We start from the raw sequence: 27,826 nt of genomic DNA on the forward strand, positions 1-27,826 counted from the left end.
TCTCTTACTGTGCACATGAGGAAGTTCCCATTGAAGCAGAGCTATACGACACAATTATTCTCGAACACGGTGGGCAAACTACAGTCCTCCCATCTAAATCTAATCCGCCACTTAATTTTGCATGGCCCACGAGCCCAAAATGACTTTTCAATTTTCAAGTGGTTGAAAATAATCAAAAGAACATTTTGTGACACGTGAAAATTATATGAAGTTCACATTTCGGTGTCTATAAAGTTTTATTGGAATACAGCCAGGTTCATCCATATTGTCTAGGGCTGCTTTCTCGCTATAACGCTGCCGAGTAGTTGCCCCCAAAGCCTAAAATATTTACTATCTGGCTCCTTTTAGAAAAACGTTTACCAACCAGTGTTTTAGAACAAGAGGGCTGTATTGTTTAAACACCCTTCCAACCCTCTTCCCTCTCCAGCCGCTCCCCCCTTCCCCAGCTTCAGTCACATTCCTGAGGCTGACATGAAAGGGAGAGCGTTATAATAATGAATTGTACCATATCGGAAACCAGAGACACCAGACAGTAAATTTCTATATAAGGTAATACGAGTGGTTCTGCCACGGACTAGAGTAATGCCTGGGTTCGTTTCCCGATCATAAAAGTGGACATCAGAGCAGCAACCGCACGATTTCGTTTCAGAATCACCATCGTCATTTGCAAGAAGGTGCTTGGAAAGCATCACGGCAGCAAGTGTCCCGGCGCGGGGGTGCTTTTTCAGCGGGAGCCTCTCGGAGTCTGGATGTAGACTGAGGCTCCCTTTGCACTAGGCACCTCGGCCACCTCCCCCCACCCCGTCCCCTCTGCTCCTGGCTCTCATTTTCATTCCCTTTTGGCCTTGCAGCCTGCTTTCTCCTCACCCCCGAGCACTCCTTAGGGGCTACCAAGTTCCAGGGCAGAGCAAGCCTCCGGCAAGCCGGCGCAGGTCAGCTGTGCCCAGCTCTTTCCAGCTTCGCCAGCTTGGGGTGGGGCCACACTGGGACCCCTGCAGGTGACAAGTATGACTCAGCAGGGCCCGGGGCTAGGACAGAGACCACAACGCCAGTGCAGGGACAAAATCGCCCGCAGTACGAGAGGCCTCAAACATAATTTGAAGGACTCAAATTTGTGAACAAACAAAAATGTAATTCAAATCAGCTTCGGAGCGTTTGCGGCCTGTGCCTGAACAGGCCGCAGGTTTAGCCTACTAGGGAGGCCCGGCGGCTTCTGCAGTCACAAAACACCCGCGGCCTCTGCAAAAGGCCCCCTTTGCCTCCGACAAACCCTACCTCGGCTCGACCAGGCCCCAGAAAAGGCCAGTCGGCTGGAGGAAGAACTTTCGGGTGCAGAGAATTGCATGCCCGCGACTGTCAGGGAGACTTTGAGGGCACAGTAGTCTCTCGAGACTAGAAACCATTTTCCTTTCTCGCTCTGAGATTTTGCTTGGCTAAGCGGCGACAGCCTCCCTGCCCCCTACCCCCACCGCCACGGCCACGGCCGCTGCAAGCAGCCACGCCCCGCGGCCTCAGGGCTCGCCGCCCCGGGGCTCGCAGCCCCCACGCAGCTTGCAAGCCGCGCCTCCTTTCGCCCCACCCCCGCGCGCCCCCATCCGCCCCCGCGGCCGGCCCTGGGAGCGCCGGGCGAGTCCTTGCGCCTGCGCCTCGCCGACTTCCTGCCGCGGAACGCCCCGCCCACCCCTAGAAGCCCGCCTCCGAACGCCGCGTGAAACCTGCCTGCCGCACGTCATTGGTCGAGGCGACGAAGCCGTCGGCTCCCAGGCCCGCCTCGCCACCGCCTCTCACTTTTCCCAGGGCGGATGCGCCTGCGCTCAGCTGCCTGGGCGGGCTGGGAGGCGCGGGTTGAAAAGTCTCGTTCCAAGTTTGGAGAGAGAGAGAAGAGCGCCTCAGACCTCGGTACCCGTAAGCGGGGAGGAGGTGAGAGAGAAGGACGCAGCGTCTGGGGAGCACCCAGGCTGTAAGACGGAGCTCAGGCTTCGAGAGCTAGAAGTGTGTGACGTGCCTGGGAAAGGCAGGAGCGCCTGCGGTTGGGCTGCTCTTGGCTAGCAAGGGGAGTCCGAGGAGGCGGCGAGGGGCGAACACCCGACGCAAGATGGCGAGTAAAGAGAGTAAGAGGCCCTGCGGGGCGGCGCGCGGCGGGGGGCGGCGGGCGTGCGAGGCCGCGGCACGCGCCGGCGAAAGGCGCGAATTGGCGTGAGGAGCAGGGGGCGGGGCCGGGCGCGAGGCTCGGCGCGCCGCTCGAGGGGCCTACGCGGGACGGGGCCGCAGCGCGGAGGGCTCCGAGCACTTCCGGAGCCGGGCGTGGGGCCGCGGGTTGGGCCCCCTTCCCGCCACCCTCCCCTCCCGCCACCCCCCTCCAGCGGCGGCGCTCCCTAGGCCCCCGGGCGGAGGCGGCCTCTGCCGCCGGAAAGCGGGCACGGCGCCTCCTAACACGCGCGCGCGTCGACCGCCTCGGGGTCGCGGCCCTTGTCCGGGGGATTCTGGAACCCGCTGGCTTATGGCTGCCGACGCGGGCTTCGTGGGATCAGAGGCCTCTCCTGGTGGGGGATGGAGGGAGCGGGCTGATGGGTTTCTGCTACACGTGGATTCTTCTCGCCGGATGGGTCGGGGAGGTCCTCTACATACGGGTCGTCATCTTGGAACAGGTGCGAACAGCTGTAACCTGCAAAGCAATTGCGTTGTCTGTGTAATTACCCAATTTTGTATACGCAGGCGGTATTGATTTTAAAGTGCAAAAAAATAAGCTCCCTGGTGTTAATATTCTCTCCACGTTCTGGAAGAGCAGTTGGTTGTTCGTGTCCAAATTAGAGGTAAAGGGAAAGAGGAGATTAGGTGTGGTCGTCTTGAGGTGACCTCCAGTGGAGATTGTGACTCCGATTCCTCTCAGCCACTTAATCGTGTGGGCTTTCTCCAAATTTCAGTGTTTGAAGATACTGTGGAGGAGCGTGTCATCAATGAAGAATATAAAATCTGGAAGAAGAATACACCGTTTCTGTATGACCTGGTTATGACCCATGCTCTTCAGTGGCCGAGCCTTACCGTTCAGTGGCTTCCTGAAGTGACTAAGTAAGGGTTTCTGGCAACTTTTATTTCGCATAAATTTAACTATTGACTTGAATTTCCTAGGATTTTTTTTTGGCGTTTTATACATAGAACATACGCAAGTCATCAATTTAGACCTTGCGTGATGTGGCAGGTGATTTTTATTTTCAGGACTTAAGCGATTTATGGGGTGGTTTCTGACGTATAAATGTGGCGTTAAAAGGGGACAAAGAATCTGTTGTGAGATTAAGGATATATGTAGGATGCACTGGATATATTTGACATTTCTTGGACTTAAATATAGATCAGCATTTCTTTGGGCCCCAGACTAATGGATTTCTTAATAACTTTATGGGAAAATAGCATGTGTACAGAAAAGTGCACAAATCATAAGCGTGTGGCTTGATGAATTTTTACAAAGTGAATACACCCTTGTAACCAGCCCCCAAGATGAATACGTCTTAATTGGCAAAGGTGAAGAGAATTTAGCAGCAGTTCACCAACGAAAAGGTGGTGGTGTTGGCTTATAGTATGGGATACACTTTGAGGTTGCTGTTGGTTTTTATAAGAGTGTTCTTTGCACCTCTTTGTAAAATTTCTCTGGTAATAATTGCTGACATTTATTGAGCACTTAGAACAGGGCCTGGCGCATCTGAAGAGCTTTATGTCCTATTATTTGGTTTAATACAACAGTACAATAATTACTTTTTATCATTCTTTTTTTTAAATCATGTGGAAACTGGGGCTGAGATATGACATAACATGCCCCAGGTCACACAGTTGGTAAGTGGTGGAGCAGGCTTTCAAACCCAAACCAGGTGGCCCCAGAGTTGAGGCAACCTCTGCACTAGGTTATCTTTCTCATACAGTTGCACTTTTCCTAGTAGGAACTTGGCCTTGTACTTTATTTTTTTTTTAATATAAATTTATTTATTTATTTATTTTTGGCTGCGTTGGGTCTTCATTGCTGCGCGCGGGCTTTTCTCTATTTGTGGCAAGCGGGGGCTACTCTTTGTTGCGGTGCGCGTGCCTTTGTACTTTAAAAGTGTATTAATTTTTGAGTATTGTGAGCATATAACTTAATGAGGATTAATCAAACTCTAGAGAGGGGATTTTGCAAGAACTTTTAAAAATAAGAGTAAATTACCTTCATATAAAACTCTTCATATGATGGCCAGATTTTCCATATGTGAACATTGACTTCCATACAGTTAGGGACTTCCACTGGGCCTCCCAAAAATCTCAATGTAAATGTGCAGATGTGGGAAGAAGAGCCAAGAACTAAATAGTGGAGGTTTCTAATCCTTGACATTTATAACTTTGGCCGTCAAATGCTTAAGGGTATTGAGGTTCTGGTTTAGAGCATCATGTGCATTTGACTCTTTGTGTCTTCCTGTTAAGCAGATGATTTACATTGGCTTGGATCTTTTTGACCTACTCTAACTGTAGAAAAGAGCCGAGGCTTTAAAGTTAGAGACGTGAGTTTGAATTCTGCCCCTTGCTTCTTAGCTTTGTGAATTAGGGCAAGTTGGTCAGTCTCTATCCTGGAGTAGTCTGGTCCGTAAATGGAGGTGCTCATGGTTCTGACAGCCTACACTTGAGGAAGTAAATAAGATCGTGCATGTTTAAGTGCTGGCACAGAGTGAGTACACAGTAAATGGTGACTGATGGTAATTCTCCCACCCTTTCCTATTCAGAAATCATTTGTTAGGGTGGAATATCTCTCTTTTTCCATTTGTATTTCAATGAATGCTGTTTACTGAAGTCTTTTTATTTTTATTTATTTATTTTAACATCTTCATTGGAGTATAATTGCTTCACAATGGTGTGTTAGTTTCTGCTGTATAACAAAGTGAATCAGCTGTACATATACATATATCCCCATATCTCCTCCCTCTTGCGTCTCCCTCCTCCCACCCTCCCTATCCCACCCCTCTAGGTGGTCACAAAGCACCGAGCTGATCTCCCTGTGCTATGTGGTTGCTTCTCACTAGCTATCGGTTTTACGTTTGGTAGTGTATATATGTCCATGCCACTCTCACTTTGTCCCAGCTTACCCTTCCCCCTCCCCGTGTCCTTAAGTCCATTGTCTAGTAGGTCTGCGTCTTTATTCCCGTCTTACCCCTAGACTTTTTTTTTCTTTAGATTCCATATGTATGTGTTAGCATACAGTATTTGTTTTTCTCTTTCTGACTTACTTCACTCGGTATGACAGACTCTAGGTCCATCCACCTCACTACAAATAATTCAATTTCATTTCTTTTTATGGCTGAGTAATATACTGAAGTCTTTTTAAAATGTTACTGATAACATGTTTTGCGTAAAGATTTTAAAATTATAGATCTATGTATATCAGCCTTATAGATCTGTGTATATCAGCCCAGATATTACTTTTTTTTAATTTATTTTTTTTAATTTTTTAATTTTTATTTTTGGCTGCTTTGGGTCTTTGTTGCTGTGCGCAGGCTTTCTCTAGTTGCGGTGAGCAGGGGCTACTCTTCTTTGCAGTGTGTGGGCTTCTCATTGCAGTGGCTTCTCTTATTGTGGAGCACGGGCTCTAGGCACATGGGCTTCAGTAGTTGCAGCACACAGGCTCAGTAGTTGTAGCTTACAGGCTCTAGGGCGCAGGCTCAGTAGTTGTGGTGCACGGGCTTAGTTGCTCCATGGCATGTGGGATCTTCCCAGATCAGGGCTCGAACCCATGTCCCCTGCATTGGCAGGCGGATTCTTAACCACTGTGCCACCAGGGAAGCCCCCCAGATATTACTTTTATATTAACACTTAGGAACTTAACAGAAAATACTTTAACTAAATTATATATTCCATGGTGTTCTTTGCATGCAAAGAAGTGGGATCTGGTTGTGGTACGTGCAGTGGCTCTGGGAATGCAAGAAAATGCCAGCCAGCCTGCATTCTTGGGTGTTGAGGACGGCTGTCTGGTGCTTTGCAGGGTTCTGTTTAGGGTATGAAGGGACTGTGATTGTGTTTCGTCACTATGTAGGACAGTAAAAATGTTGGCTACTCTTATAGCCTGGCTCTTTGAGAGATAGGCTCTACTCAACCTCATCAGGCTGGCCTTCTGCCTACATACAGCATGCTTCCGAATGATTACTTGCACTTTCTGAGCTGTTGTCCTTAAATTCACTTAGGTGATCATCCATATAATTGATTTGGCTCTTTAAACTTTTTATTTAGGTATTTCTAAGAAATTATTTTCCAAAACTGCTAGATCATTATTTCATATCTCTTAATTGGATAATTTCTTAAACATGTTAAGACTTACTCTCTACCTAAAAACCTGTGTATACATTCAAACTCAGATGATACAAAACTGCATAAGTCCCCCTTCCACATCCTCTATTCTCCCAGTTCCCTTACCCAGAGTGGAGGCAGTCCTTGTTTGGTGATTTCTTATCCATCCTGCCGGCATGAAGAAGTACATGCTGTGTCCCTCCATCTTTTTTTCTGGTAGCAAGTTGTTGACTTGAGTTTGCATCTTAGTTCCCTGACCATGCCCCCTGCAGTGGAAGCATGGAGTCCTAACCACTGGACTACCAGGGAATTCCCAATTCACTTGACTTTTTAATTAGAAGTTTATATTGGAGACTTTTTTCCTATCAGCATGCTTATATATATGTTCTTTTGTTTTAAAGGCTCCATAAAATTCCGTTTATGGATATACTATAATTTATGTCACCAGTTCCTTATTGATGGATATTTGTTTTCAGTCTTTTGCTGCTTTAGGCAATGCTACTGAGAATAACCTTGTGATAATCTGTGGTTGTTGGGTGAATGTCTTAGCAGTAGAGTTAAAGTGGTCAAAGGATTCTGGCACTGAAAATGCACAAGGTCTTTTATAATGAGTGCTTCTGCAGCCTTAGGTGCATCCAGTATTGGAGGAAAATAGATATTGATTGGCTCAGGAAAATAGGCTTGTATTTTAAAGATGGAGATGAAAGAATTTGTAGTAAAAAGAAAAATCCTTATGTGATGATCGGGTCGGGGAAACCAGAATAATTGAATTTTAGAGTCAAAAGGAGTTTTTCAGACCCTCTAGTCCATCTGTGGTCCTGCTCCTTAGAAAGGTCATATGATGGATTGACGTGTTTAACCTGTAACTTTACCTGCTGGTCTTAGTTTTTTCTGCTTAATGCCATTAAAAAGAAGTCACTTTCTTCCTTTTATGTCAGTCCTAACATTGCTCTGTGCTGCCTCCTTTCTCTCAAGTATTCCTATTTCTTTTCAAACGGTTCTCATGAGATATGTTTAGGTTCCCTTTCATTTTAAGCCACTATTCCTTGTAAAGGTTTCATTTTGTCCAAATCCTCCTAAAGTACATTGCTAGAGCCTAATTTTCTAAGTGTAGTTTTTCCAGTTAAAAATGAGTGAATGCTCATGTGTTTTGCCTTCTTCCCTATATAAGGTCATCTCAGATGAAATTAATTATCTTTTTTGATAGCCACGTCGTATTCTTGGTCACTGAATGCACGTCGACTCAGACCCATGTCTTTTTTCAAATAAACTGCTGTTGCTTAGCCATGGCTGCCTTATTCTTTTCTTGGAGTTTTTGTGTATTTATTGCTGTTTTTTACCCTAAGCCAAATATTGGTAAAATTTCATCTTGTATTTTTTAGTTATTAATAGATTTTTAAAAATAAATTTATTCACTTTTATCTGTGTTGGGTCCTTGTTGCTGCACGTGGGCTTTCTCTAGTTGTGGTGAACGGGGGCTGCTCTTTGTTGCGGTGCGCGGGCTTCTCTTTGCTGTGGCTTCTCGTTGCGGAGCACCGGCTCCAGGCGCGCGGGCTTCAGTAGTTGTGGCTTTCGGGCTCTAGAGCACAGAGTCAGTAGTTGCGGTGCCCGGGCTTAGATGCTCCGTGGCATGTGGGATCTTCCCGGGCCAGGGCTCGAACCTGTGTCCTCTGCATTGGCAGTCAGATTCTTAACCACTGCGCCACCAGGGAAGCCCAGTTATTAATAAATTACATGCCTAGAAGTAACCCACAAACCTTTTTTTCTAAACCACTGAATCCTTTGTGCAACTGGAATTTAGAAACAGATAGTCTAGGCTGTCTGATGCTGGGGCCCAGAGCCTTACTTCTCAGCCTTCCTTACTGAGATGGGACCATGGAACACAGGTGAAAATTGCTCTTCTAGATAGTACAAATGGGAAAGCATTGTTTATAGATCCAGATGCAGAATCATTGCTTAAGCATTGTTAATAGATGCAGATGCAAAATCATTTCTTGGACCAGGGTGCCAAGAGGTATCAGTGATTTCTTCAGCCACAAAGTGAGTTTCCACAGAATAGGGTAACAAAGACCCACCTCCCCTCTCCCGTAAAAATGAGAATGCCTATTTTATAAGCTTTAAGCACCGTAAATATAAACAAGGGGTTTTCACGTAGTGCCATTTTCACTCATAACCTGTTGTTTAGGTGAAGAAACTGAGGCCCACAGGGAAGTTGTGATTTAAGGAATTGCGTATAACTAATTTTAGTTTGAGCCAGGATTTAAACCCAGTTTTTCTGACTCAGCACTTTTTTTTTCCGTTGTACTTTGTTGCTTCTTACTCGGAAACCAGAAACAACTAGTGTATTTAAAATTGAAGATTTTTTTTTAGGCAATAAGTCATGATTTATGAACATGGGGATGGGTGATGGACTGGATTTGTTAGCAACTGATTTCTTAAAGGATTAGTATGACTTTCTTTCTTTCCTAAACAGACCAGAAGGAAAGGATTATGCCCTTCATTGGCTAGTGCTGGGGACTCACACATCTGATGAGCAGAATCATCTTGTGGTTGCTCGAGTCCATATTCCGAATGATGATGCACAGTTTGATGCTTCCCACTGTGACAGTGAGAAGGGTGGTAGGTATACCATATATTCCAGCATTGGTGTCAAGGAATAGGCCTCTAATTATATGCTATTAAAACGTTGTACTAATATCTTTTGGCCCAGCAGTTTAACTTCTAGGACTTTATCCTACAGAACTACTCACCACATGTGCATAAGGATTTTACAGTAGCAGTATTTGCAAGATTGAAAAATTAGGCTCAACCTAGCAACCCAGATGTTAGTTCATAGGAAGTTGGTCAAACACATTATGGTATGTTTGAAATACTGTGCAGCAGTTACTAAGAATGACCTAACTTTGAATTTTACACACAGACAGGGAGATAAATCTGTATGCACTGGTATGGAAAGGTTTCCAAAATAAAGTGAGTAACTGGTATGTGTGATTATAGTAACTGTTTTGGTAACAGTAAGAATATGTGTTGGTGTAGGCATAGGAAAAAGTCAGGAGGCATTTACACCAAACAGTTAATAGTGGGTTTTTTATGGAAGCTGTTGACTCCCATCCCCCAATCCAATCATACATCCCCCTGTTTTGGTATTCCCACAACCACCCAAGTTTGGTGATTTTGCTAGGAGGACTCACAAGACTCAGCAGATTATGCTCATGGCTAAAGTTTGTTACAATGAAAAATACAAAAGCAGCAGGAAAAAGATAAGCATCAGGGAGTCTCAGGGAGTCTACAGAGGTCCAGCACAAGTCTCATCCAGGGCCACACAGGATGTGCTTTCCCTCTGGCAGCAAACGACAGGGACAAGTGTGGACTATCTCTGCTCAGGGACACCCATTCGAGGGTCAGGGTCTCAATCTTTCATGGCGGTTGGTTTTGTAGGCACATCATATTGGCAGCCAGCCATGACAGCTGAACTCGGGACCCCCGTAATGAAATCAGGTGCGTATCATCAGTCTTGATATTTGTGCAAAGCAACCCTGACAGACTGGTATAGCATGGTCCCTTGCTTCAGATGTACCCCACAAAATCAACCCATCAGTGACATCGAGAACATTCTGAGGTCATGGTCCCAGGAGTTGGTCAAGGGTCAGTCATGGGCCCAGTGTCCGTCAGAACTGTGAGGGCTAAGCAACCAGACCTGCTGGGTTAGTGCTTTCCCCACAGCCCCAAATGGTTGAATAGAGCTTTCTTATTGAAAATAAAATTCTACTTTTTAGCTAAAGTCTTGCCACCCTACTCCATTCCTCCTTGCTTGCTTCTCCAGAATTCATCACGGTCCTGAAATTAGTGTGCCGTTTTCAACTATTTGTATTTTTTATTATTCATACAGTAATAAACATACATAATGTTGTTTTGCAGTTTGCTTTTTTCATTCAGTTTTGTCTGTATATACTATGTAAATGCCTAGGTCATTCTTTTAACAACCGTATAGTATTCCATTATGCTTAAACCTTAATTTATTCTTCTGTCAAGGGGCAGTTGGATTGTATCTGTGTGGGTGTTTTGCTGTTAAGAGCAATGCTTCAGTGAACATCCTTGTTCCATCTCCTCGTACACGTGGGAGAACTTATGTAGTGGAGTGGAATTGCTGAGTTGTGTGGTATATTCATTGCCAACCTAAAATAATATAAACCTTTTCCAAAATGATTTACTCAGTTTACCACTTCCACAATTCATAGTCCATTACCCTACAACCTTATGCATTATTTCTGTAAATATTGTTGTAATCAGAAAAATTTTAATGGCTGTTAGTCCTAAACTATGTACTTAATTGGACTTTCAGCTTAAGAATTAGTCTCTGTGCATGATACATGGAGATATTGTTATTAGTAACTTGTCCAGTGAATTACATTCTAACAAGTGACTACAGTAATTCACAGTTAACGCCTTTTAAAATTTTCAGTTATGGTATTTTTAATGGATACTATTGTCATTAAGATAGTGATTTTTCAAGCTTTTCCTTTTGAGTTTGAGAAAACAAAGCCCTGTGTACACAGTAAATCTTACCTGGAAGCCCAGCTTTTATTAAAGGAGAGCTGTTCAGTTTGTTTTCACTAAAGGAATTTGGAAACTTGAGTATCTTTGTAGCAGAAGGGTGAGAAAGAATCCTTGGGGTCCACGGTTGTGGGAGATTGAAAATATAAAAGCGGCAGCTTTGGAGCAGGGTCTCTGGTCGTGGCAGGTGATAGGATCAGGAGGGGTGTCTTGGAAAGGCTGAGGCATTTTCTTCCATTGACTCGATGGGAAGGGGAAGTGCTAAGAGGGAAATGGGTGATTGCGTATGGTTGTGTGAGAGTTGTTGTGTGAAATGGGCTATGACTTTGAGCCTCAGAAATAGTAAGCAGTGTTTGCCATAGAGAAGAATGGCTAAATTCTTCCCCCCATCCCCCCACCCCCGGCCCCGTGGCTTGCGGGATCTTAGTTCCCCAACCAAGGATCAAACCCGGGCCCCGAAGTGAAAGCACTGAGTCCTAACAACTGGACCGCCAGGGAATTCCCAAGAATGGCTAAATTCTGATAGTAAGGCATGGGAGCTAGTGTTGCTTGAGCATTCCCACATAGCAGGGCCTGGCTGAAACTGAGAAAAGGCTTACTGCTTTCGGTGTGTTTTCGCCAGGCCCCAGCCAGTCTGTTTTAGTTGTTACCTGCCTGGTTTCATTAGGCATTTGAGTTAGTGTTACTTGACCTGAGACACAGGGTGAGCTGAAAAGGAATGTGCAAAGGAGAAGAGATATAGGTCAGGAAGAAGTAACAGTTATAATGTGAAGCCTCCGAATTTTTTCAAGTCAGCAACTAATTCAGATTTGTATCTACGAGCACAAAAGAGAACATGTTCTTGTTTGCTCTTATCTGCTTAGATGTTCTCTACTTGTATTCTTTCTGCTATCACCTTGCTTCTGCTCCGAAGTTACACTTTTTATGTGGCTTTCTCACTTTTCCAAGGCCTTTTTTTTCCCCCAAGGCCTTTTTAGTAACTATTTAACATTGTAGTCATATTCCTACACCAGATAGGGAGGTTAGCCCACTCATTTTAGCTTTGGCACTCCACTAGCAGTTGAACCGACATGTTCAACTGGATTGAATGTGTTCAGGGATTCTGGTGGAACTGACGTACGCGTGTGTGTGTGTGTGTGTGTGTGTGTGTGTGTGTGTGTGTGTGTGTGTGTCTCTGTCTGTCTGCCTGTCTGCCTGTCTGTCTTGGGATTGAGTGGGTGTTAGTTGGATTTCCGATATGAGGATGTTTTTGACTTTAGACTCAAGGAGTGTTCATACTCCTGAGGATGAACCTGTCTTAATGAAACCTAAAATACAATTCTAATTTCAGCACTTCCAAATGAGTTGTATTTGAACTAAAAGGCTGAGGTGTGTTAATTGTGTGGTTGTTTGAATTTTCGTGAATAATTACATCATCTTCACAACTGAAAGAAGCTTATTTTTAAATGTTTTAAGTCCAAGGTGGAACTGAACTGCATAAAATAGGTATCAACATTTTCCAATTCACATGGGCTTCGAGAATAAATTAATTCCAAGTGACAAGCGAGCCTATATTTTTGTGTTCTTGCGTGCCCTCTCTCCCTCTCTCTTGGCAATTTGTGTTGTATTCTGTCAGATTAAAATCTCAGGTTGATTAAACTGAGTGACTTGTGAATTTTAATCGTAAGTGTATGTGTTTATTTCTTTCTTCTCACATTAGAATTTGGTGGCTTTGGTTCTGTAACAGGAAAAATTGAATGTGAAATTAAAATTAACCACGAAGGAGAAGTAAACCGTGCTCGTTACATGCCGCAGAATCCTCACATCATTGCTACAAAAACGCCGTCTTCTGACGTGCTGGTTTTTGACTATACAAAGCACCCTGCTAAACCAGGTATGTAGTAATAAAGTCAGACCATTGCTTGACCCTTCTTCTTGATTCAAAATGATAATAGCTTTGACGTCATTCAAACTAGTATACTCTAATTTTTAAAGGTTTAGAAATTGTTTCAGGGGTCCCAAAACCATGCCAAGTTCAGTGATTTAACAGAAGAACCTCACAGCAGGTTATTATATTCCTGGCTAAAGTTTATTAGAGCAAAGGATATAGAGCAGAAAAACGGGAATAAAAACTGGCTAAGGTTTATTACAGCAAAGGTTACAGAGCAAAGGCAGGAGGAGAAAGATACACATCAGGCAGAGTCCAGAGAGGTCAGGCATAGTCTTGTGAATCCTTCTCCTCTGGGGCCACATACCACAGGGGCATAAATATCTCTGCCCAGGGAAGCCCATTTGAGTCTCAGTGTCTGGGGATTTTATGGAGGTCTGGTCACACAGGTACATTCTGCTCTGTGACCAGCCATGGTAAGGGAAACTCAGGACCCCAGCAGTGAAGCCAGATGCATCATGAATCTTGCTCAACAATCCTACAGGTCTCGACAAGCTGCCACAGCATGCCCCACTGCTCTGGGCATACACAGCTTCATCAGACGGCGACATGAAGAATTTTGTGAGAGTCACATTCCCAGGGGCTGGCTAGGTCAGTCATGGTTGCAGGCTACCTTGGAGACATGCAAGGACTGAACAGCCAGACCTGCTGTGTTAACTGTTTCCTCACAAAAATGTTCTTAAAACTGGACTTGGAGCTGGGGTGGGTTGTCACCATGTAAATTTGTGGGCTGGTATAGTTTTCAGTATTTTGTGTTAGAGCTTAGTACTAGGTTTTGCAAAGGAACAAGTCATTTTATGGTCACGAAACCTGGTTTGCACTGAGTATTTGAAATGAAGCACAGAGAACAGCTTTTCAGGGAAGCAGAGAGAACAGCTTTTCAGGGTGGTCGTGGGTGAAACCAAGTCCTTGCTTGTGTGTGGTGCTTTTCCAGGCATTATGATAAATGTTACGGCTCACTCAGGAGTGGGAATTTGCTCTTACCAGTTCTGATAAACAGATAATCACTTAGTAGTTAATGTATTTCTTTTTCTTTTTTTTTCTTTTCTTTTCTTTCCTCCTTTTTTTTTTTTTGTTTTTTTTTTTTTTTAGACCCAAGTGGAGAATGTAATCCTGATCTTAGGTTAAGAGGCCACCAAAAGGAAGGCTATGGTCTTTCTTGGAATTCTAATTTGAGTGGACATCTCTTAAGTGCATCTGACGACCATGTGAGAAACCTATTCTTCCTAATCTACTCATGCACTGAGAGTTAAAGACTGTGTCACGGACAGCTCTGCACTGATGGAGACTAATAGATGAAAGGTTTTCTAAGATAATACTGATTGTTGTGATAACATTTCCACAGGATTTAGAGAAATGGTTATCACACTGCCCTTTTGGAGCCTTAGAATTCCACAAAGCTCTTTTGAAGCAGCCTTAGAGTGGAAGGAAAGTGGGCAAAAGGTGTCCCATTATTTAACAGTGGACCTCTGTAATGGAGACTCTTTTTAAAGTGTTTGTGAGGCCTGATTAATATAAATTACATTTTAGTTTAGTTGTTTTTTGGTTTTTTTGGGTTTTTTTATACTGTTTTTTAAGTGTACAATCTGTAGGTTTTCGTATATTTACAAAGTTGTGAAACCATCACTAGTATCTAATTCTAAAACATTTTCATCAAATGTCACAAAAAGTAACTCCATACCCATTAACAGTCACTCCTTCCTTCCCTGAGCTCCTGGCAACCACTAGTTTACTTTCAATCAATAGATTTGTCTTTTCTTGATATTACATATAAATGGAATCATATAGTATGCGGCTCTTTCTGTCTGGCTGCTTTTATTTAGCATTAATGTTTTCAAGGTTCATCCATGTGAAAGCAGTGTCGGTACTTCATCCCTTTTTATGGCTGAACAATACTCCATTATATAGATATACCACAATTTATTCATTTATCAGTTGGTAGACATTTGGCTTGTTTCCCCTTGGGGCTACTTTTGAGTATTGCTACTCTGAACATTTTTGTACAGGTTTTTGTGTAGGTATGTTTTCATTTCTCTTGGGTAGTCACCTAGGAGTTGAATTACTGAGTCATGTGGTAACTTTATGTTTAGCTGTTTGAAGAACTGCCAAACTTTTCCAAAGCAGCTGCACCACTTCACATTCCTACCAACAATGTATGAGGCTACCAGTTTCTCCATGTCCTCACCAACACTTGTTATGGTCTGTCTTTATTATAGCCATTCTAGTGGGTGTGAAGTGGTATTTCATTGTGGTTTTGACTTATATGTACTAATGGTGTTGAGCATCTTTTCATGTGCTTACTGGCCATTTCTGTACCATCTTTGGAAAAATTTGTATTGAAATCCTTTGTCCATTTTCATTTTGTATTTCCTTGAGAGTGCTTTATATATTCTAGATTCAAGTCCTTTATCAGATATATGATTTTTAGAAAATTTCTCCCATTCTTTGGGTTGTCTCTTCACTTTTTTTTTCCCCCCCGGTATGCGGGCCTCTTACTGTTGTGGCCTCTCCCGTTGCGGAGCACAGGCTCCGGACACGCAGGCTCAGTGGCCGTGGCTCACGGGCCCAGCCGCTCCGCGGCACATGGGATCTTCCCGGACCGGGGCCCGAACCCGTGTCCCCTGCATCGGCAGGCGGACTCTCAACCACTGCGCCACCACGGAAGCCCTCTTTTCACTTTTTTGATGATTTCCTCTGAAGCCCAGAAGTTTTAAATTTTGAGTTCAGTTTATATATTTTATGTCACTTTTGCTTTTGATACCGTATCTAAGAAACCATTACATAATCCAACATCACAAAAATTTACACCTATGTTTTTTCTAAGAATTTTACAGTTTTAGCTCTTATATTTAGGTCTTTGATCCATTTTGATATGGTGTGAGGTGTAGAGGTCCAACTTCATCCTCTGTGTGTGGCTATCTAGCTTTCCCAGCCAATCTTTCCCTGTTGAGTTGCCTTGGCATCTTTTAATATAAAGTGTTTTAATTAATGAAAAGTACCCCACAAATGCAAAGTGATCTTGTTAATTTATTATAGATCAACGTTTGTAGCATTCTTGCCACTAACAGCCCCATATTTTCTTTCATGGTTCCCATGCTGTAAGCCTGAAGTGTCTGGTATGACTCCAAGTACAAGCCGAGAGTAGACTTCTGGAGCTTTTGAAAGCTCATGTAACTTGGCCACAGTTAGCGTTTTATGTCAGCTTTGTGAGAGAAGGTTACTTGCCTTCTTCCTTAGTATATCCCCATACCTAGAACAGGGCCTGTCACATCACAGACCTTCTTTATTTGTCTGTTAATTGCAGTTTCTGTTCAGCTTTTTGAAATATTGAAAGTAGGCAATTGGCCCAATCAAGATTGTTTAGTTACAAACAACCAAAACCAACTCTGGCTGATGGTTTTGTTTTGTTTTGTTTTCTATAATTTTTCTCTACATTTTTGTAAATTTTAAATTTTTACTATTTTTATTTTTTGTTTTTAAGGATATTCTTCAGGGGCATTTTCTGAGTGCTTTTAAAAAATATCTCTTTTAATTTGTTTTTAAAAAATAAATGTATACCCCCTTCACCTATTTCTCCCACCCTCCACCCCTGGCAACCACCAATCTGTTCTTTGTGTCTATGAGCTTGTTTTTTGTTGTTGTTTTTAAGTTTCCATATATGAGAGATCATGTGGTATTTGTCTTTCTCTAACTTACTTCGCTTAGCATACTGCCCTCAAAGTTCATTTTGTCACAGATGACAAGATTTCCTCTTTTTATGGCTGAGTAGTATTCCATTGCGTATATACAGCACATCTTTATCCGTTCATGCATTGATGGATACTTAGGTTGTTTCCTTGTCTTGGCTATTGTAAATAATGCCACAGTGAACATGGGGGTGCAGATATCTTTACGAGTTAGTGTTTTCGTTTTCTTTGCATAAATACCCAAGTGGGATTGCTGGATCATGTGGTAGTGCCATTTTTACTTTTTTGAGAACTTCCATAACTATTTTCCTTGGTGGCTGCAAAGATGGTGCTGGCTGATTTAAACAGAAAAGTAATTGATTGGAAGGGCCTTGGGTAGGGTAGCTCACAGAAGTGCTGTGGCGGCTAGAAAATGGTCTGGAAAAGAGGGGAGGCCGGGTCGTTGACCCAAATTAGGCCAGTGAGGATGTCATTCTTGCCACCCTTGGAAAGTGGATGTAACACCCCCGCCCCCCAATCATCAGAACAGATTCTCCTTTTGTTGCTGTTCACAATTCAAAGACCTGGTCAGATGATTGAGCCCATGTCATGTTCTTGCAACCATGCTCCAAGGGAGGCCGGGAAGCAAGGGTCTACCTCAGTTCTCTGGAAGGAAGCTTTCCTTTGTTTCCCTCAAAGTGAACATCCTCCCAACAGGGAGGATGGGTTATACTCAGGAACTTAACTGCTAGTACTTTTTGAAGACACCAGGCTGGGAGTTGCTAGTCATAATTAATAGCTGACGTTTCCCAAGGGCTCCACATATGCCAGGGATCTTGCTAATGTTCCCAGGATCCTTCTGAGGTGAGGAACAGGTGATGGCAAGAGTTCCACACGTTCCGTCTCTTCCGTGCATGTACATTGTGCAAGTACCAACAGAGACTAAGGGCCATGTGTATTATGTAACAGAAACCCTTTCAGGTAAAAAAAGTGATTTATAAAGAGATGAAGCTGATACTAGTGTCAGTGGAATTAGGTCGAATATAGCTTAATGGAATTACCTCTTGTTTTAAACCATTGAGATGAGAATCATTGCGCTATAGCTTGCAGTATTTTTTCATAGAAACTTAAGACTTTTCTCAACTATTTTTATGATGAGATGTTAAGAAGAGACTCAACTCCCAGAGCCTGCTGATCTGTGATCTTTGAGGTGTGGGCAGGCCCTGTGCCGTCTTCCAGTAGCCTCAGGGGTTCCTAGGTCATTCACCTTTTGCACTTTCCGATGTGTGTAGTGGTTTCTGCCATGAAGTGAGACTTGGCCAAAGGCTTTTGCTTTTTAAGAGGCATATTTTAGTTTTAATTCCCAGTCTCCCAACCCAGCGTTAAGTTTTAAGATGTGCATTTCTGTTCAGTAGATACCGAACACCAGGCTGTCAGTGTTGTGTTGTGTAATCTGGGTGAATTTTAGATACTTGACTGAATGTATGTATGTAGGTGGAAACTCTATCTTGAATTTCTTGCCTGCCACCATGCTGTCTTCCTGTCCCCATTACACTGTATCTTCCTTGCCCTCTGCATCTCAGATTGTGGAAGCTGTACCAATACACTCTTCTGTTTATGAAGCTTTACTTTTGTTTATATTTCCTCCTCGTGTTTATTTGTAACTTTTATATAGTTAAGTAGTTTTGTTTTTAATAAAGGTGTTTTAAATAAGGTGTTAGCATTTAAATTCAGTATCTTATAACTTGTTTTGTTCCTTCTTCAGACTGTCTGTCTGTGGGATATTAATGCAGGACCAAAGGAAGGCAAAATTGTGGATGCTAAAGCGATTTTTACTGGCCACTCAGCTGTTGTAGAGGATGTGGCCTGGCACCTGCTGCATGAATCATTGTTTGGATCTGTTGCTGATGATCAGAAACTTATGATGTAAGGTGGAAAATTCAGTGGGGTCTCATTATATGGGTGTCCTGAATGGCCATCAGTGATTGTGGTGGCCTGTGGTTTGATTTCTTTTTTTTGTAATTATGTCTTGGCCTTCAAAAAAAAGAAAAAAAATAGCTTTAGTGAGGTATAATTGACATAATAAACTGCAAGTTGGTATGGCCTTTTTACATAAAAGTTACTGTGCTGTATGGTTGAACACAACTTTTTATTTAGAAAAAGAAAGGAAAACAGGTATGTACACACAAAGAAACATGCTTAGGGCAGTGGTATGTATCAAAATTGGGATCAGGGTGGTTTGCATTGAAGTTGAGGGAGAGAGTGATTGCATCAAGGCATGGCCACGGGGCTGCATTCAACTGCCTGGAATGCTTTTTATCTCATAAGCTAATATCTGAGGCAAACAAAGCAAAACACGGAAATTTGACAAGGCTAGGTTGTAGGTATCAAATTGTTATTTTCTTTATGTAGTATTTTGTGTACGCTTGAAATAGCTGGTAATCCAGACAGGAACGTAAGGAACAAGAAAGCAGAAATAGCCCTAGTTTGTTTTGCGCAGGTTTAGCACATATCAGTTAGTTGTTGGAAGTCCAACTCTGCGTGGTTGGAAGTCCAACTCTGCGTGGTTGGTGTCCCTGAAGGGGCGAGTTAGCGAGAGAACAGTGGCGTGGGGTGGTGCTGGTGTGGGCGCCGAGCGTTGGGGAGAGAGGCTGGGTCGGGTTGAGCAGCCTGCTCGTGTGCTATGTGCCTTGCTTGTACCTTTGTGTTTTAGATGGGACACCAGGTCCAACACCACCTCCAAGCCGAGCCACCTGGTTGATGCGCACACCGCTGAGGTCAATTGCCTGTCGTTCAATCCCTACAGCGAGTTCATTCTCGCAACTGGCTCTGCGGATAAGGTTTCTTAAGTTTTTGCATACTTGGTGTTTACAAACCCAGTGGTCTTGTTACTGCAATATTTTAAAATTCTTATGTAAAGTGCATAAATGAATTCCTTTTCATTTATTTTTCTTCAGACTGTAGCTTTATGGGATCTGCGTAATTTAAAATTGAAACTCCATACCTTCGAATCTCATAAAGATGAAATTTTCCAGGTATGTGACAGTTTTCTGATATCTGTCAGATTTTAGTAACGTTTTGGTAGAGGGAAATCAAAAAATTTTTTTCTTTTATATCATGGTCAGTGGGCATTGTTTTTTTGTTGTTGTTTTGTTTTTTTTGGCCAAACCTCGTGACTTGCAGGATCTTAGTTCCCCGACCAGGGATTGAACCCACGCCCTCGGCAGTGAAAGCGCAGAGTCCGAACCACTGGACTGCCAGGGGAATCCCTGTTTTTTATTTTTGAAAGCTCCTCTTCTCCTATGTAAGTTAACTAGTGAGAAATAACTTGGATCTTTTTAGAAACTCTTAGTTCAGAAGTAGAAGGAAAAAACCTTGCAAAATAGGATCAGTTTAAAAAGTGAAGGGAGTTCCCTGGTGGTCTAGTGGTTAGGATTCGGCACTGTCACTACTATGGCCTGGGTTCAGTCCCTGGTCGGGGAACTGAGATCAGCGGTGTGGCACGGCAATCAATCAATAAAATAAGTAAATAAAATTTTAAAAAGTGAAATCCAGAGATTCTTCCCTTAAGGTATATCAGCATGGTGGGTCCTCTAGTGAAAAATATCTTGTATGTGGTTTAAAACAGAGATTTGCATAGGCTAAAATATACTTCATTGAAAATGTTAAAAGCTTCTGGGATGGTTTTGGGGCTGAATAAGTTTATTTGGACCCCTAGCTGAGTTCCCTTGTGTTGGGGAGTATGACCTTCCTGGGGGAAAGCTGAGGAGATGGTCCAACAAAATTGAGTTATTTTCAGTGAGGTGGATGGACCTAGAGTCTGTCATACAGAGTGAAGTAAGTCAGAAAGAGAAAAATACCGTATGCTAACACATATATATGGAATCTAAGAAAGAAAAAAGGTCATGAAGAACCTAGGGGTAAGACGGCAATAAAGACAGACCTACTAGAGCATGGACTTGAGGATACGGGGAGGGGGAAGGGTAAGCTGGGACGAAGTGAGAGTGGCATGGACATAAATACACTACCAAACGTAAAACAGATAGCTAGTGGGAAGCAGCCGCATAGCGCAGGGAGATCGGCTCGGTGCTTTGTGAGCACCTGGGAGGGTGGGAGGGAGGGAGACACAAGAGGGAAGAGAGATGGGGATATATGTATATGTATAACTGATTCACTTTGTTATAAAGCAGAAACTAACACACCATTGTAAAGCAATTATACTCCAATAAAGGTGTTTAAAAAAAAAAAAGAGTACCTGAAGGGACAGAACAAAGAGGGTGAGGGCTTGTAGGCCAAGGAGAGGGTATAGAACACGAAATGGGAAAATGTCAAGGATTAGAACAATATCCACAAACTTAGGAACGGATGATTCTTTACATTTTCAAATATGTATTGCTAGGTCCACTGGTCTCCACATAACGAAACTATTCTGGCTTCAAGTGGTACTGATCGCCGCCTGAACGTGTGGGATTTAAGGTAACTCGGTATCTGGTGACAAGAAATTGCATAAATATGCTAATCTGGCAGATTATGTAGTAATTCATAAACTAGAAGAGCAATTTGCTAACCCCAGTTTAATAAGTCTAATATTAATTTTAAGTACCTTCCTGAAGAGTCTGTTCCATAAAATAGAAGTGAATCAGCAAATGGACTGTAAAGTAAATTTATGCATATGTGAGTTTTGTTTTTCTATTGATAATTAGAACTGAAGTCAGGGGGCGGGGGTGCATGTGTGTTTCAACATCAAAATGATGGCATTGAAAACACTTCTGCTGTAGAAGGGGGTAAAGACATTAGCTGTTCATGTCTCCTTGGGTCACACTTACACCTGCAGGACTAGTCTTTCTCAGGTTTTTTACCATTTGCTCTTCTGTGCTTTCATTGGTTCTCTTCGCAGGTATGAGCTCCCGCTGTGGGTTGTGTAGCTGCTGGGGTAAACTTGGGAACAGGATAAGCACAGCCCGTGCTGTCAGAGATCTTAAGTTCTTCTGGGCGCTCATTGTGTAAAGAGTTGCTCCCAATTCTTAAAGTTCCTTGACTGCAGAGTTGCTGTTGCAAGAATTTCAGACTCCTTTGCTTTTTTTGAGCCTTTAGAGCCATTAATAATGTTCCGTTACATACATCTCTGTAAGATGTCCTTATCTCAAATTTAAATCATTAAATTCCTGAAAATAACTTCTTTCCTACCTGTATTGCTTTGAACTGGACTAAGTTTTTAGTCAAGGCTGCCTTACTTACAGAGACAGTAGACCCACTTTTCAGTGTATGGAATAGAGACACTGCAGAATAAAATGCTTGTGTTGTAAAACTGCTAAACATCTAATGTTCTGTGTTCTTATGGAACAAACTCTGGCTGTGATAGATGCTTGAAAATGTAGAGAATCTTTAAAACAGACACTTGAGTGATTTTTTTTTTAACTTGAAAACAATTTTAGTAGTAAAATTAGAAACCTTAAACAAAAACTACAGTGTTGTATGAACTGGTGCAGCAAGGTTTGAAAGTCTGATGTCCTGGCAACTGGATTGTCTTTAGGGGTGCCGTAAATAAATTTGCAGGCATTGTATAATTTCTTCTTAAAGTTTATTCATGTCTTGCTTGCTGTTAAAAGCATACATTAGATAAAATTATGGATTAAAATGGTCGATGTTAGCGATTGTTCTCCTGACAGTGGGAGGAGAAACATAATTGTCTAGCAGTCCCATGTGTTTGGCTTGTTCGATTAGCTTTATTGGAAAGAAAAAGTCTAGCACATGGAAAGTTGTGTATTTTGGCTGTATTTTTTTTTTTTTTAAGCAGCTATTACTAGCAAAGTCCACCTGTGTACCTAGGTATCAGGGCTGATGATTGGTGTGTAACGAGTGATTTCACTGTTGGAACTGCTGGCAGCAAATTCTACAAATTGACGTTTTTAAGATAAGAAAAAATTAAAACTTAACCTTTCCTTGGCTTATATATTCCATAGTTAAAGTTGTTTTGTTGTCATATCTTTAGACACATCTACAGTACTGATGTGTAATTGTATTTCACTCCTGGGATGAAAAAGGCTTTAAGAGTGAAGTGTAGGGACTGGGCATCAGTTCTTCTGTAGATATTTTATATTCTTTTCACCTTTTAATCCTAATGCAGGAAACACCTCAGTTAAAATAGTGAATGAATTTTAAGTTAATATTTATTAACAATAATTACTATTCTTCAGCTTCAGTTATGAACGGCTCTTATTACCATTTCCAGGAAGTAAGCACCACACCCTCCCACCAAATAATTAATACAAAAACTCTAACCGATAACACTAGAGAAGTAAGTTGCTTTTAGGGTGTGTGTTTTAGGATGGGATTTGTGGGCTGATGCTGGCTTTGCAAACATAGATGCTAGAAGAATTTCAGTAATGAAGGCATTGTGTTCTTTCTCAATAGCAAAATTGGAGAAGAACAATCAGCAGAAGATGCAGAAGACGGGCCTCCAGAACTCCTGGTATATATTGGCTTTTCTTAATGCAAGATGAAATGTCATATGCAGACTGGACTATTTGTCATTGTTTCATGTATCTGGAAAATGAGTCAAGAACTTCAAATTCTAGCTCTTGAAGATGATCTCAAATTGGAGGCCTTGGAGGTTATTGTGATAGAGTTTTGACATTTATTGAAAATAGTAAATAGAGCCCAGTAGGTTTTACCAATGTTTCACTAAGAATAATTTAGGCTCCTGGAAAAATAGTGTATAATAATTTCTCACTGATTCTCTCAATTATGATGTTTCTGAGGGTTTGGGGGTGAGGGGCATTGATATTCAATTAGCAATACTTAACACTTTCTAACAGTATGGAAAAACTTAATGACCTGATTAAGTTCCCTGCTCAGAAAAATGAATGCTTCCTCGATCTTGTTGATGCCAACAGTGCCCACCATCTTCCTCCCATTCCTAATTAAATTATCTTGGCATCTCCTTGGCCCTTTGAAGGTTTGCATGGTGGTATCTGTCCTCATCCTTCCTGACTCTGAGTCCTTCATTGTACACTTCAGGTCACTTTTCTATGATTCATTGCCAGACTTGGTAATGGTTCTTTGGCCTCACTCTGAATTCAACATTTATCTCCACCAGTCATTTGGCAGATAACCACTCGTTCCTCTGTAACGTATATTTAGCTCTTAGGCCAGTACTAATTTTTGGAATGCTTGGGCTTTGCCCACCACTTTTAAAAGGTAAAGGGTAAAGAAGGCCATTGAGGATGAGCCCTGCACACAGAAGGTGTTCACTAGATGCCACATAGTATGGCCATCCGAGACCCCCTTACTCCTTGCCCTGTGTGTTACCGTGCCTGACGTACTAGCGCGTTCAGTGTTAATACTTCTGCTGCTTATAGTATTTCTCAATAAAGTGCTACCATAGACAGATGACAGCATCTAAATGCTGTATTCTGTATTGGGTGTCTTAATTTGAGAAGTCTGTTTTGTGATGCAGGGCCTCGTAAATTTTTTAAGTCTTTTTTTAGCTAAGGTGTTGCTACCAACCATTTTTACTTTTTTCTTTCTTTTTTACTTTGTTAACGCTTACTGAGATATAATTTACAGGTCATACAGTTCACTGAAGTATACACTTCAGTGATTTTTACTATGTTCATAGAGTTGGACAACTGTCACCACAAGTCAATTTCAGAATATTTTTTTTTTACCTCAAAAAGGAATTGTACCCTTAACCATCACTTCCCAGTCTTCTTTTGTGAGCCCCCGGCTACCACTAATCTACTTTCTATCTCTCTAGATTTGCCTGTTCTGGATGTTTCATATGACAGGAATCATGCAGTATGTGGTCTTTTGTGACTGATCCTTGCACTTAGTGTATAATGTTTTTAAGGTTTCCTGCTAGTTTTTGATATTGCAGGGAGAGGACAATGTATTTGTACAATGTCTCTGTAACAGTTTCATGGGCCTTGACAAAATCCACTAGTATTTTGCTTCTTTTTTCATGAGAGTCTGAAATCAAGGGACATTTAAGTGTAGTAAACTGGATACTAACAAGAATTTAAATATAACAATGTCTTGATTTAATGACTCCTGTATATATTCCAAGCCTGTGGTCTGAAAGGATTTTCACTTATGTCCCCTTTATGACTATATTTAAAAGCTGTTTATCCCATTTTATACTAGGTAAAATAGTTACATTGCATATAACCTAATTGGTGGAGATAGATCTCACTGTCAAACTAAAGTCAAATCTGACTTTCTGTCAGGAAGGGTGACTTACCAGTTCATAACAAAGTATTCATATTCTCCATGTGAAAATTGTTTCTTTTTTTTAATTTTAATTTTTTTTTTGGCTACACTGGGTCTTGGTTGCTGTGCGCAGGCTTTTTCTCTAGTTGCAGTGAGCAGGGGCTACTCTTTGTTGTGGTGTGCGGGCTTCTCGTTGCAGAGCATGGGCTCTAGACCACAGGCTCAGTAGTTGTGGTGCACGGGTTTAGTTGCTCCGCGGCACATGGGATCTTCCCAGACCAGGGCTCGAACCTGTGTCCCCTGCATTGGCAAGCGGATTCGTACCACTGTGCCACCAGGGAAGTCCTCTTTTTTTTTTGGCTGCGCTGCGTGGCACGTGGGATCTTAGTTCCCTGACTAGGGCTCGAACCTGCGCCCCCTGCAGTGGAAGCACGGAGTCTTAACCACTGGACCACCAAGGAAGTCCCAAGAACTGTTTCTTCTGAATCTTAATTCTAAGATAAATAAAGCCCAGTGCAGGAAGTAAGACTGCCCGCTTCAGCATTTCTTAGCAAATACCTCGGTTTAGGTCTTATGGGGGACCTTCTGGAGTCCCAAGAATTCTTTTTTTCCCCCAGCCTTGGGGCAGTGTGCCTAGGAGAGATTGAAGGATGGCTGAGAAGTATGCCTTTCCATTAGTAAGGGGGAGAAGGGGATCTTTCAGGGGGCCACAGAAGAACCAGGAGACTCCAGGTTGGCCAGTTTTAGGAGAGTATGTATAACGTAAGACATCCTGGAAATGTATGACCTTGAATATTTGTATCTATATATTTGCTAATGAGGCAGAATTTTAGTGTTAATTATATTAGCTATGGAAATGGCACTGTGGTCGTGAAGGAAAATGTCCTTTGTTTTTGGTGATGCAGGCTGAAGTATTTAGGGGTTAGGTGTGCTGTCTGCAACTTTGTGGTGGCTCAGCAGGTGGTGTGTTAACGAAATAGTATTTGGGGAACCTAGGTGATGGTTATCCAGGCGTTCGTTGTACTATCCTATCACCTTTTTTGGAGGGTTTGGAAGTTGCCAAAATCAAGAGTGGTGGAGGGCTGGCTTACTAAGCCTGTACCACCCTCACTCCAAACTGCAGTTCAGCGACCCGTTACAAGACTGATGCTCTAAAAACTAACTTCTAACATGAGATATGAAACCAAGGCTTTTTTTCTTCTTATTAACAGTTTATTCATGGAGGACACACCGCCAAGATATCAGATTTTAGTTGGAACCCCAATGAGCCTTGGGTCATTTGCTCGGTGTCCGAGGATAACATCATGCAGATATGGCAAATGGTGAGCCTAAAGTATTTATTTTTCCTCAATGACTATCTTGGAGAGATTTTACTAATGATGTAATGTAATAGACATATATCAAACATTTAGGTACATATTATATCAAATATTTATAGAAAGTCTGAAAAGACCTTTTTCCATTTTAACAGCAGTCTTTAAGTTCAATATGCACCTGTTGGGTTGGGAGAAATCTGTGCACGTTGAGGTAGACATAGCACCTGCTCCGATTTTCATGATCGTTACGCCCTTTATCAGCTGGGCTCTTGGCATCACTGCTCCATGTCCAGTGTCTGATATGTCGTAGGCATGAAGGATACGGGAGGAAACATCAGTGCGTTCACACTGAGATACTGAGTTCTGTGGTGATGTGCACTAAGCACTTCAGGACTATCACTCCGTCGAAGTGTCTGAAATGCTTTTGGAAAACACCTTTTATGGATAACTGAAATAAGTAGTAGTGCATGGGCAGCTAGGTGTGTGTGTGGAGTTACATGCTGGCAAATAATTTTTGAGAACACTGGCGTGCCTTTTCCTCATGAAATTTATTGGTCTTTGGGGGTAAAACAAAAAGGAAACTAAGTTTTACTCCAAAATGTGTCCACATTTAATTTCCAGCACTAAATCACGCTGGCCAGTGACAGCTAAAATCTGGATAGAACTAGTGAATGCTATTTTTAGATAGTCTTGTAAAATCTTTGGGGAGTTTTACCTCTGATTTTATTTGGTTGTCTCCAGGCTGAAAATATTTACAATGATGAAGAGTCAGATGTCACAACATCGGAACTGGAGGGGCAAGGATCTTAAACCCAAAGTATGAGAAACGTTTCTGTTGAATGTAATGCTACACAAATGCTTGATTTATCAAGCGCCAAAATGGCATTGTATAGTAGAAAGTCTAAGTGGGGTGGCATATGGCGTTCTTTACCTTCTGATCCTAGCACTTTTCAAGTGAGCTATTGCGTACTGTATCATATTGTAGCTTTTAGGGAAGAAAGGAATGTTGCTTAAGAAAGATCATCAGCCATTGTTTTAAAATACAGTAGCAGGGTACTGCCTTTGATTCAACTATTTTAAGTCCTTGTTTTCTCAAACTAAGTGCTTGCTCTTCCTAAATATGCAAGAATAATTAACTTTTACACTTTTTCCCTCCAACACTTCTTGATTGGCTTTGCAGAAATAAAGTTTTAAAATAAACTTTGTTTTATTCTTTTAGAACCTGGGTTGGGGGTGTGTGTGTGTGTATGGATGGATCTATGTATGTCCCTTCATGAGGAGGCTGTCAGGGTATACATGCTGAGAACTACCTGAATTTCTTTCCAAGGTACGCGATGGTATCCTATGCAGACGTGGGGAGAAGTTAGGTGTCTGTATTTTGTGCTTGATTGGTGAATCTAGAACTACCTAAAACTTAATGTCATTTGACCCATATGCTATTTCTGCCTTAACTTGGGCAGCTTTAAACAAACACGAGATTTCTCCCCAAGAAAGAAAAGCTTGTGTGGCAGGTGAGCAAAGGGGACAGACTGGCCTGCAGCTTGGCCCTCAACCTCTTCTGTGAGGCCTGCCAGCTAGGGATGGTTTTCGCATTGATTTTTTTTAAAGAAATATTTTTTAAGCATTTTAGTGAGTCAGTCAGTCAGTCGCACTGCACATTCCCTGACCAGTGATTGAACCTGGGCCCCAGGCAGTGAAAGCGTAGAGTCCTAACCACTGGCCAGCCAGGGAATTCTCTACATTGATTTTTAAAGGTTGTTTGTTGTTTAGGAAGAAACAACCACAGTAATCCTAAAATACTTACTTGCTGACTTACCTGACTTACAGGAAAAGTTTGCCAACTCCTTCGTATATTT

At 42.3% G+C, this 27,826-nt stretch overlaps 1 protein-coding gene across 4 annotated transcripts; it reads left to right on the plus strand.

The window, feature by feature from the left end:
• Positions 1-1,823: 1,823 nt before the first annotated feature.
• RBBP7 (RB binding protein 7, chromatin remodeling factor) lies at positions 1,824-27,152 on the plus strand. 4 transcript variants are annotated; one of them, XM_060003120.1, is made up of 13 exons: positions 1,824-2,111; positions 2,925-3,069; positions 8,771-8,916; positions 9,736-9,795; positions 12,551-12,724; positions 13,871-13,986; positions 18,209-18,369; positions 19,157-19,283; positions 19,401-19,478; positions 20,843-20,919; positions 22,858-22,915; positions 25,866-25,976; positions 26,712-27,152. In XM_060003120.1, exons 1-13 carry the CDS (start codon positions 2,096-2,098, stop codon positions 26,778-26,780), a joined length of 1,338 nt encoding a protein of 445 aa, XP_059859103.1. In that variant the 5' UTR covers positions 1,824-2,095; the 3' UTR covers positions 26,781-27,152. The 4 variants fall into 4 exon arrangements, with proteins under 4 accessions (XP_059859103.1, XP_059859104.1, XP_059859105.1 ...); XM_060003121.1 differs by having other exon boundaries at positions 12,578-12,724; XM_060003122.1 differs by lacking the exon at positions 9,736-9,795 and having other exon boundaries at positions 1,825-2,111.
• Positions 27,153-27,826: the final 674 nt, after the last annotated feature.

This window comes from Delphinus delphis, chromosome X (assembly GCF_949987515.2).
Source record: "Delphinus delphis chromosome X, mDelDel1.2, whole genome shotgun sequence".
NCBI classification, from domain to species: Eukaryota; Metazoa; Chordata; class Mammalia; order Artiodactyla; family Delphinidae; genus Delphinus; species Delphinus delphis.